Source organism: Mytilus edulis, chromosome 4 (assembly GCF_963676685.1).
Source record: "Mytilus edulis chromosome 4, xbMytEdul2.2, whole genome shotgun sequence".
Taxonomy (NCBI): domain Eukaryota; kingdom Metazoa; phylum Mollusca; class Bivalvia; order Mytilida; family Mytilidae; genus Mytilus; species Mytilus edulis.
Genome location: NC_092347.1, coordinates 77,476,019 through 77,488,470, shown reverse-complemented (window position 1 = coordinate 77,488,470; position 12,452 = coordinate 77,476,019). Strand labels below are relative to the sequence as shown.

Below are 12,452 nucleotides of genomic sequence, written 5' to 3'. Positions count from 1 at the left end.
GACAAAAACAGTCTATAAAAAAGCAATAAAATAGAATTTTTAAAAATGCACTGCAATTTCGAAAGAGTTTATCTTACAGAGATCTCCGTAAACACGTAGATTTTGAGTTGGAATCCAAAGCTTGGCAGATGCGTTTGACTCCGATCACAATTGACTAAAATTGCCAGTTGCCATGCAATAGTTTGGTGTTTCTGGTCGGCTTCCTCGGATTCCTCGTCTATTAAACACTGGCTGATATAATAACAAAAAGAGTGAGTGCTGAAAGTGGCATTAAAAACATATTTTGAACAAATACACAAAGAATGAAAGGAAAAGACATTTGTATTCAAAACTAAAATAATTTCTTATGGACAAATAAATATTCATTTTGTAACTGGTTTAACCAGCTAATGATACATACAGCAAAACAAACTAACGTCATTAAAATTCAAAATCATTGCAGACTTGTATAAAAGCTTTGCAACATTTTTTGTATAGCAGCCATTATAAAAATACTCCGTTCGTAATTTCTTGAGTGTTGGAGAATCCCATTGATGTATCCATCTCTTACATTTTTATGATAAAATATGTCTTCATTTGTAATTGTTCCATTCCTATGCAATACACATAATATATTATAAAGTTTGTATCGAATTCGGTGTAGAATATCCGAAAACGTAGCATCCTCTTCAAGCCGAATTTCATTTTCGATAAACAAAATAGCTAGTATGGTTTTATTCGCATAAATACTGAGTATCACGTCCTGAAAAGAAAGAAAAAAATATAAATAAAAGTGAATATATAATTGAATATAAAATTGACAACAGCTGACTTCCCTTAGGTTACCTTAGCCGTATTTGGCACAATGTTTTGGAATTTTTGGTCCTCAACTTTATACTTGTTTGGCTTTTTAACTATTTGGATCTGAGCGCCACTGACGAGTCTTATGCAGACGAAACGCGCGCCTGGCGTATCAAATTATAAGCCTTGTACATTTGATAACTATATCTTCCCACAAGACATCAGGTGTTAGGTAAAGACGTACATGGGCACTGCGTAACTGTTTTTTTCTTTATAAAAACAAACACTTCCAGCTCATCTGTAACAGTTAATCAAAGTTTTCCATTCAATTACAACTACTTTTTTTCAGTAATTTTGGGAGAATTCGCATTAATTATGCCAAACAGCAATACTTAAACGCTCGAAGTAAAAAGGTAGAAAAAAGAATTTGAACTCATGGATGAACTACCAATTCCCCTGTAATTCTATAACTCGTATGGTAAAATAAGTTATCGAATTAGGTTAATGATTTAGGTACAAGAACATTTTGTTCACATTAAGTTTGTCACCCTTAAAAAAATGTTGGATAATCGAATCTGAATTTGTAGAACGTTCAAAACAAAACATTCAGTCAAATATGGTAAAGGCCATCTACCAATTTTTTATTAATAACCCGTATTATTTCTAATGTTTTATGAAAGTTATAGGTCTAACATAGACAATGTAAGTAAAAACTCATTGAACAACTTGAAATGATAATGTTGGTTAGCCGCTATTTAAGGCTACAATAATCAATTATAGCATGTTTCATTTTTTTTTTCATAAATTATTCAAAGTGTACACTTTTTAAAAATGACCAGACATAGCTGTGTAATTATATTAACGGTACAACCAGTGGATGATTCCTCTCTTGAGCATGGAATTTAATATTGGACAGAAGTTCATGTAGGTGACCATTATTTCTATACACAGGTCAACAAATCTTTGTTTGTGCACAACTAATCATTTGCGTTAACCTATTCTAAAAAGTAAGTACTTGTTTACTTAAAACATTAATGATTTATCGTTGTAACATTTTAAAAGTAGGTGACCATTATTTCTATACACAAGTCAACAAATCTTTGTTAGTGCACAACTATTATCCGCGTTAACCTATTCTAAAAAGTAAGTACTTGTTTAAAACATTTATGATTTATCGTTGTAACATTTTAAAAGTAGGTTAAGGTTACATGTTTAGTATGTGACAACATTTTCATAAAACTACCTTCCGTATCATGAACAATTAATCAGATAAACATTCACTCCCTTATAAAATCATGTAGTCAACTCATTTGTCAACAAATTGCTAGCATAAATAATGAAGAGATGCTTTATGTCAGTGGCGGATCCAGCCATTTTAAAGGGGGGAGGGGGTTCCCAACACAGAGTAAAGGGGGTTCCAACTATATGCTCCCATTCAAATGCATTGATCGGCCAAAAAAAGGCGGGTTCCAACTCCCGGAACCCCTCCCCCCTTGAATCCGCCACTGGAAGACCAGGAATCGAAGCCATTTCAATTTAACTGACTTTTATTGTTTTTTACTAGCAGAGACATACTGAGCAACAACAGGTGACTATGAATATTAAACGTTAAGTCAGTGTAAATATTTGTGGATGATATTAGCAATATTATAATAACTACAGAAGGACCAGTGAAAAAAGATTGATGACTTAAGAAACAGAAGGCAATGTAAAAGGGTAAAAGAGTTATACTTGACAAGAAAACAAGGAAAATATAAACAAAATCAAATTTATGAGACCGTGAATAAATGAAAATATATATTTCATGAACAATAAAATATAGTCCATGAAGGTATAATCTAATACCACAAGGTTAAAGACAAAAAGAATAATAATTAACATTGAGCAATCCATCTTGGAACGTGCAAATAGCAAATAACACCGAGTCTAAATGTTAGACGTCGGATTGGTTAGTTGCTGTTTCTTTATCATAAGGAATAAGATGATGTGGTATGACGGTCAATGAGAAAACTATTCATTTCAGTGTAAAGGATAGCGATGTAAATAACTAGTATATGTCACTATACGGAATTAGACAGTAAAAAGGGAAAATGCGTACCATATAGTAAGCGGAAATGGAAAGTCCCTGAATGAAAGCTTTGAAACAATTCAAAAGAGAAATCCAACGCCCTGATTTATGCTAGAAGCAATAAACGAAAAACAAATAAGACAAATAAAAGCAACAGTAGCAAACCGCTGTTCGAAAGTCATAAAACGATTGAGAGAAAAAAAAAATCCGGGTTATAAACTAAAACCGACAGAAACAAATCAACTATAAAAGGAAAACAAAAAAGCAAAAAAAAAAACAACATTGAAGTGAATAAAAACAAAGGAAAATGCAACACACACAGACACGAACTATAAGATAAAAACTGCCATTATCCTGACTTGCCACAGGACATTTTAAGAAAAATGGTGGGTTGAACCTGGTTTTGTGGCTAGCCAAACCTCTCATTTCTATGGCAAACACCAGAAAACCACTAGAAGACAGCATTATAGACAAAACTTCTCACACAGAAAAACAGCTGTTATCATTTATTTACCTAGTTTCATTATAATTCCCGATGACTTAGAACTTATAACCTTAGTATTGACAGGCTACTGATACATTAGATGGACTTCTTAGATTACTCAGCCACCGAAATAATATTTTAATGTCGTAATGTACTTATGTTGTAACTACAATACCCTTTCCTTTTCACGAATGTGACCTACCGAATAAGACTATTTACTGGATTTGTAATAACATAAGTAACACGACGGGTGTTACATGTGGAGCATGATCTGCTTACCCTTCCGGAGCACCTGAGATCACCCCCAGTTTTTGGTGGGATTCGTGTTGCTTAGTCTTTAGTTTTCTTTGTTGTGTCTTCTGTACCATTATTTGTGTGTTTGTCTTTTTTTATTTTTAGCCATGGCGTTGTCAGTTTATTTTTTATCTATGAGTTTGACTATTCCTCTGGTATTTTTCGTCCCTCTTTTAAGGAGAAAACTTCTTTAAAAAAAATAGAAGTGTGATATAAAGCATTTAAAGTATTATTTTGTCGGCAGAACTCAAACTGATTACTACAACATTGATCAGATACACAAGTCCTGGTTCTCAGTGACAAATATACACATCCGATTCTTTGCCTCTAACACGAATAAAATAAATAAAAAACTACATGAATTACCTCTCTTTCCCCTGTAAAACCTAAGCAATTGATTGAACCAATAAACTGGTAAAAAAGAAATATAGTTGCGTCACGGCAAGATTATCACTTACGATGAAATACTAGTAGACTAATAGAATTATAGTTTCAGGAATATATTACACTGGACGTTTCGTCCCCGAGGGTATCACCAGCCCAGTAGTCAGCACTCCGGTGTTGACATGAATATCAATAATGTGGTCATTGTTATAAATTTTCTGTTTACCAAATTTAGAATTTTTCGAAAAACTAAGGATTTTCTTATTCCAGGCATAGATTACCTTAGCCGTATTTGGCACAACTTTTTGGAATTTTGGATCCTCAATGCTCTTCAACTTTGTACTTGTTTGGCTTTATAAATATTTTGATATGAACGTCACTGATGAGTCTTATATAGACGAAACGCGCGTCTGGCGTACTAAATTATAATCCTGGTATCTTTGATAACCCCTTCTCATATCAAATTGTTATACTCTACTCTCTTTTTATTAAATATCTATATTAAAAGATCTAAATAGAGTATCTTTACATCTGTCGATAAAACGTCATATGGTATAAAAAGAGATATGTGATATCCAGGGGCAAATCTAAATTTATTCGAAAGTCCAATGATAAAAAGACGGAAATGCATTCTACACAAATATTCCTTAACGATCACCCATGATTTCATGATGGCGTCCATAAAACTTTTGACTGGATCACTTCAACTTTGCCGCTGGTAACCCTTGCTGCGATAGCTAACTTGTAAGTATAGTAACCCTCAAACAAATAATGGTTGTTTGATTATCCCAGCAGGAGCTTTTGACCGGTTGTACACATAAATGGAAATTTCACAATGGGAACATTAAAGTTCAGTCTATACATTTTGTATATCTCTGATTTTTTTTTTTTTATTTCAAATTAATTTGAATATATACAGTCAACATAATTACAATCTTTGAAACATGTTTTGAAATGACAACATTTTTATATTTCTTGAGAAGCTTGAATCTGTTTCGATATGGATAAAACAGATGTTTTCATTATTAAAACCGACACAAAAGCCTTCGTTTGGTCTAATTTTTTTGAATTTTGTCATTCAAATGACGCCTATTATATGGATATCTTTTGGTTTACATTTCTCAAATAATATCAGCATTTCCAGAAAAGTTATACAGTTTCTGAACCCTTCTTTATTTTTTTATCTCAAATAATACAATGTTATACATTTTTGTAAATTCCGTAAAACTTTATGAATACTTACGGTTGTATTATTTTGTGATTTTGTCGAGTCGAACAATGTCAAGTTAAAGCGAATAATTGCCTGATAACCTCTGCAACTATAAATACGCTGAAAAAAAAAAGAATTGTATTATTGATATAATGCTGTGAAGACCAGATTCTATACTCAAAAGCTCTTGAATTCTATAGGAGGGGCAAAAGATACCAAAAGGGACAGTCAAATTCATAGATTGAAAATAAACTGACAACGCCATGGCTAAAAAAGAAAAACAGACAAACAGACAAATAAAAGTACACAGGACACAACATAGAAATCTAAGGACTAAGCAACAAGAACCCCACCAAAACGTGGGGTGATCTCAGATGCTCCGGAAGGATAGGCAGATCCTGCTCTACATGTGGCAACCGTCGTGTTGCTTATGTTATTACAAACCTGTCTAAAAGGTCACATTAGTGAAAAGGAAAGGGGATTGTAATTACGACATAAGGAACATATTCGATATCATCTGTGAAACGGTTATTCCATAACGGCCAACCAACTCGGGAAGGCGTCCGTAAATTTTACGAAGGGATGATTTCAACTTCACCGCTTGGAACTTCCTTGTTAGCAGCAACTCTCTATCAAGAAAATCATGATAGGAAATACAAGCCTGTGAATATCGTATCAATTGAGAGGTATATACTCCGTATGCAGGTTCTGCTGGAATGTTGCTACATAGAAATTGAAAGTTTACAATTGGGACGCTGAAATCATCTCTTTTGTCGTAAAGTTTTGTTTTCAACTGACCCTAATTGTCAATTTCTAGATGTAAGTTAAGATATGAGGCAGACTTAACTGTATATGTAGTATCCTTTATCTCTAGCTCGATGGGATAGATTTGTTCAACATAGTCACTAAAATTATTTAGTGAGAGAACATCATCTACTAGTATATAGCGGAAAGTAAGTAAACTTTAAAGATATTTCTAATTTCTTATCTTTCGTCTTAAGAAGTTCCTGTATGAAGTCAGCCTCGTTATCATAAAGAAACAAGTCGGCAAGAAGAGGGGCACAATTGGTTCTCATTGAAATTCCGATAGTCTGATGAAAAACACGTACTCCAAACGTAAACAATATGTTGTCAATCAAGAAATCAAGCATCTTAATAATGTCAGTTTCAGATAATTTTTTGTTCGAATCAAAGTGCTTCTTTACAAAGTAGGATTTATTCCTCTCTGAGACAAGATACTTGTATCTACATTTGCCATTCTTTTTTATGAAACAAAGCAATACCAACTCTTTCAATTTGTCTTTTAGTTTGGAATGGGGAATACTTGTGTAAAGTGTAGATAGGAAAGTCAAATGTTTTAATACCATTGCAAGATGAAAGGTTCTTATTTTATATGTACTCTAAAAGATCTATGGAATTTTTTAGTATCTAGATATGATTACGCCACCTCTAGAATCGGCAGTTTCAGTTTCACAATAACCTTGAAGCCCGGCTTTGATTGCTGATAAAATAGATGTTAATAATTTAGAAAGAGGTTCCTTGGAGCACTTGGAAGACCAAACAATAACCTTGAAGCCCGGCTTTGATTGCTGATAAAATAGATGTTAATAATTTAGAAAGACGTTGCTTGGAGCAATTGGAAGACCCAGCAATATACCGTTGTTTGTAAAGACATTTATGTAGTTTAGATATTCATTACAGTGTTGGAAGATCCAGTTCTTTGTCTCTGGTTGAAATTATAAAGGAACATAGAACAGACCTATGATTATCCAGGATTTCCTCTTTGGTAAGTGTCGTGAGGGTATGTATCAGAAATATAGATTTTAAAAGGACACACACAAAGGCAAAACATATCTAAACAATTGATGACTAAATAAATAAAACTGCACATGCTGACAGTCTTAACATAAAGACTTACCTGTCGTGATCGAACTAATTTAGCTCGATAGAATGTTCTATTAAAGCGCAAATTCGAACAAGCGTCTCTACTTGTCATCAAAATAAACATGTCTGCCACTCGTTCGGCTTCATACACTTCCATTCTAAGAATGTCATTTCTCTCTTGTCGTGACAGTGATATCTCTTCCTCAGATTGGTCATCTATATCGTATTCTATTGCTTCTTCGCTGTAGCAGGGATGTCTCAGGCGATCACTCAATTCTGGTCGGCTTGGAATAGGAACACTTTCTGTGCAATGGTGGAAGACAACAGCATATAACACTACGTTGATAGTTTCTGTATCTAAAGGAATTAAGATAAATTAATTATTAATACATACATGTACGGTTTCCAATATCAACTTTACTACAGACCTTTATATAATTAGTATAAGTGATAAACAAATGTTTTCCATGGGTCGAATTTAATCAGAAAAAGTTTGAGTCTTACCAATATGTTGATTTATGTGATATCACTTTTACATGATTATCTAGGCAGTAAAAAATTACACTGCGCTACAAAGTGATGTCGACAAGGTTTGGATTAAAATTTTGAGAATCTTCATATTTGGACAAATGTTCTCATCTTTTAACAAAATTAGGTAATGCACATGAAAGATGATTCAAGAATTTAAACATGTTGAATTTTGGTAACATTGTAGTTCAAAATATTCTTCTGGTCTATTATGCAGATAACAATTCAATTACTATCGAAATTTCTGTCATGAAAGACATTTATGGACTTATGATAAGGTCGGTTTGTTTTAAACGTGATGCTATAGTAAGGAGCTCAATATAAAACTATAAAGCTGTTATACACTTAACGGCAGTGCAAATCGTTTTGAATAACCCTAGTAGGGAAGATATTGAGGTGGAATGGTCATTTATAATAGTTGAAGAATAATATTATATCAATATAAAATTGTTGTTTAAAATTACCCTTTTGGTATAATTATAATAATAAGAAAAAAACCTACAATCTTGTCATGATTGTAAATTATATTTTAAATACGCTTACTATTTGCGTTAAGAATGTTTTAAATTTTAAAATAAATTAGATTTGTTTGTTTTAGATTATATTAGGTTTTTGCATTCTGATTAAAAATTATCACGCATCGCTTCCGTTTTCCAGTAAAACGGCAGTATATTTTCCTCTAAAGGCGAAAATACTTGCATTTTCTACAAATACTACATTTAATAATAAAAACCTGGACATATAGTTATGTGTGGTATAAGTACTTATTTATTATGTTTTATATTGAAGTCGGTGGCATTCCAATATCTAAACGGAAATAAAAAAATTGAGAAAGGAAATGGGGAAACACAACAACACGACCAAAGAGCAGAAAACAGCCGAAGGCCACCAATGAGTCTTCGTCACAGCGGGAAAATCACGCACCTGGAGCCGTGCTTCAGCTGGTCCCTTAACAAAAATGTGTACTAGTTATAAAGGACGTCATACTAAACATTGAAATATATAAATAACTAAAATTAAAAATCATACAAGACTTACAAAAGCCAGAGGCTCCTGAAGTGGGACAGGCACAAACGTGCCGGCGGGGTTAAACATGTTTTGTGTGATCTCAAACCTCTCCTATACATCTAGCCAATGTAGAAAAAACAAACACGCAGTAGTATGCATTGGCACCGACATTTTACATCAAACTGATTTAAATTTTGAAGATTTGACCAATATATAGTTCCAAAAGAAGTATTTCAATGTGTTTCAAAATTTATATTTGTAATATACACACAATAGCTACTCTCATAAATAAATAAAACCAAGATATATTATACCCTTGCATCCAATCACAGCGCTCAAAAGTTAACTTGCCTTAGATACACGAAAGGCCAACCTAAATACAGACACATTTATTTGTTTCTCTTTGTGGGAGAATCTAATTAAAAACCGATCTCGCATCGCTCCAGTTTTAAGATATGTCACGAACTTCACACCCCAATCAGAAGAAATGGTGCGATGTGAGATCGGCTTTTAATTAGTTTGTTACATATATGTCGTCTAAATGACGTATTTTGCCTTATAGTAACAACGATGTGAACAGATACAGTTTATCTCATTTTCACGTTTCTGTGAATTAAATACGAATTGTGGATTGTTTGTGTTTTTTTATAAATATATGTGTGGAACTTTAAACAAAGTAATATCGAAGTTTTTGTAAACAACTACTTACAATAATTATTCATGATGGCATCGGTTTGTATGTTAACAAGAAATACGATTTCAAGCATATTTATGGTCGAGAACTGGAAATTTTGCTATAAGAAACCACAGATCAACGTCCATTCGGGACTTTCAGCAAGCTTATATTCTAAATGAAGTCATTCTAATTTCAATTTCTATTGTGATCTATATTTGCATTGTTGTCAATTATATAACATACATAAATTGTAAGGTATACAAAATGAGGCCCTATAGGTGCATTATTCTTACAAATTTATTTTAAACATTGTATCATCGAAAAGCAACGCTGCTAGTCGAAAGTTTCTCTTATACTAGAAATGCTCTGAACATTAAACTGATTTGCATTTCTTTAAATTACATTGTTATTTTATGCATTATTGAAAATTGGATGCAAATGTGAAAGTTAGTTTTGCAACAAATCACAGTTGTGCCAAAATCAGGAGATGTTTTTTGAAAATGTGTGACTAGTGTATGTTTCAAATTGGAAAATGTTTTAAACTGAAAGAAGCGAAACTGAATATGTATGGTTTTACCATAGAACTTTGTTCGCTTTACACGATGGAATTTATCAATTTTCAGTAAGCACTAGGAATATCAAAGAGTACAATCATAATATTATTCAAGCTTCTACTTTGAAACGAATTTTACTACACTAGTGTATCATAAATTAATGATACTGCTTTTAGTTCGGCGAACAAAATTAAATAGCTATTATGAATAAAATTGAAAATGAAATTGGGGAATATGTCAAAGAGACAACAACCGGACCAAAGGGTAGATAACAGCCGAATGCCACCGATGGATCTGGTCCTCAGCTGGCACCTAGATAAAAATGTGTACTAGTTCTGGGATAATGGACGTCATACAAAACTCTAAAACATATAAATGAAATTATAAAATTATAAAACATACAAGACCAACAAAGGCCAGAGGCTCTTGACTAGGAACAGGTGCATAAATGCGGCGGGTTAAACATGTTTTGTGAGATCTCAAAACCTCCCTTCATACCTCTAGCCAATGTATAATAAAGAAACACACCGCATTATGCACAGTAAAACTCAGTTTAGAAGAAGTTCGAGTCCGATGTGAGAATAGGTAACAAAAGGAACTAAGCAAAATGACAGTGATACATTAACTAACAAAGGACTACTAGCAGTTACTGAAATGTTTGCTCCAGACCTCAATTAAACTGCTTATGTCTACATCATATGAAAATCAAGTACAACCCCCTCGTTAGGAGTTTAGTATAATGTAATCATAAAATAAATAAAAGGAACAAAACCCGTATCATGTCAACAACTGGTTTTAGAATACAATTCCTATGCAAAGACCCTATGAGTGAATCAATATTAACACCAAAATATTAAACTTACGATTGTGAAGGGGTTCTTAAATTGTTTGTCGATTAAATTAAACCAGATACCGCGATACCTTTAAATTTTGAATATGGCTCAAAATTGTGCGAACTTAATGCCAATTATTACTGAGACGAAAAAACAAGACCAACAAATTATTTAAGATCATAACATATTGAGTTACAGATCACGTTATGAAATATTCAAATAAAGTTTTCTGGAATTGTTTTTTCGCATCAGTGTACTTTGTTTCACCAAGTATTGAGGAACGATATTCTGAAGTTTTTCGAAAACTTTTGAACGAAAAACATTTGATTCAGAAATTCGGAATTCAAATAATTTCTCTAAAGCGGATTGTACCAAAACAAGAAGCATTGTAGTCGGCCTATTTGCTCTATTTGGTTCTATGATAACATTTTGTTGCTTTTAAGTTGTAAATTGGACTTTTAATGTAACTGCATTCTTATTCTCATAATACTTACAAAAATAATGATTTTACATAAATTTCCTCGTTGAAGTATTTTTTTTTAAATAATGTGTTTTTAGCACACACAAAAATAGTTAACTGACCAAAAATCTGTAATGACACATTCTTATGTAAAAAGTCGTAATCCTTCAAGAAGGAAAATATGTTAAACCGAAATCTGTAATATTTCTTTCAAAGGTTGCAAAATATTTTACACGTGACAAAACCTGAGGTATAAATAATAAAACACTTGAACTTAATATTTTGAATAATTATGTATTTTCGGAAATTTATTGGAATTCATTCGTTAAATAGGAAGGTATCCCCACGCAAAAAAAAAAGATAAATTTGAAAAATCAGAAGAACGATTATTTCAGCAGGACATTTTGTACTTTGTAACTATTATGTTTTTTTTTCTCCGATGTTACATTTAAGTACAAGAATAATACGATCTCAATTCAAGGTTGCATTAAATGTCCATTATAACAGTTTCAAGCATTTTCATGGCAAGATTCAATTGTTTTAAATCAGATATTGTTGACCCGAAGAAATGCCAGGAAAATATATCAACAAACACAAAACGAAGACATACCGATGAGGATAAGAAACTTAGCTTGCAATAGATCACAATGTATATTTTGGATCAGATGTTTGATAGTAGCATTTCGAGAAAAGTGTTTTCAATATAATGATATTTTTAGAAAAGAATGTGGTACACGTATTATGTATATACAAATAAGGATATGTGGTACGATTGCAAATGATACAACTATCTACGAAAGTTAAAATAAAGTTGTTTTAAGATTATATGAAACTGTACGACTTCAAAAAATGAGAAAAACCCATACCGTATAGTCGGCTATGGAAGGCCCGGACATGAATAATATGAAATAATTCAATTGAGAAATTTAACGTTAAATCTCTATATAAAGCATAAGGGAAATTACTCCTACAACTTATAAGGAATACTTCCCTAAGAATGACTGGGGAATGGTCACTACATGTCTTCTTCCGACTGGCAGTAAAACATATGCAAAAAAGCGACGTCCGTTTGGTTGTGTGGGATGTACAAGTACACAGCCACTCCCGATCAGAATGGGGACGTTAAATCCAATACCACATGTAATGAGTTTGTCATGCTCTTTGCAGATTATGAACCCTTAGAAAACAACACTTTGATGGGTCCTTAGGGGACCTGTTACAAGAACAAACATATGTCTCTTTCCAATATAACTTCCTTTTACAGTGACAGTCCAACTTTCCCTGATTTT

General features: G+C 32.7%; 1 protein-coding gene across 1 annotated transcript; it reads right to left on the bottom strand.

The window, feature by feature from the left end:
• Nucleotides 1-303: 303 nt before the first annotated feature.
• On the bottom strand, nucleotides 304-8,811 carry LOC139521542 (uncharacterized). The gene is made up of 4 exons (XM_071315017.1): nucleotides 8,784-8,811; nucleotides 7,139-7,461; nucleotides 5,254-5,340; nucleotides 304-742 (listed from the first exon to the last, which is right to left on the bottom strand). The coding sequence occupies exons 1-4, from the start codon at nucleotides 8,809-8,811 to the stop codon at nucleotides 434-436; spliced, it is 747 nt and encodes a 248-aa protein (XP_071171118.1). The 3' UTR covers nucleotides 304-433.
• Nucleotides 8,812-12,452: the final 3,641 nt, after the last annotated feature.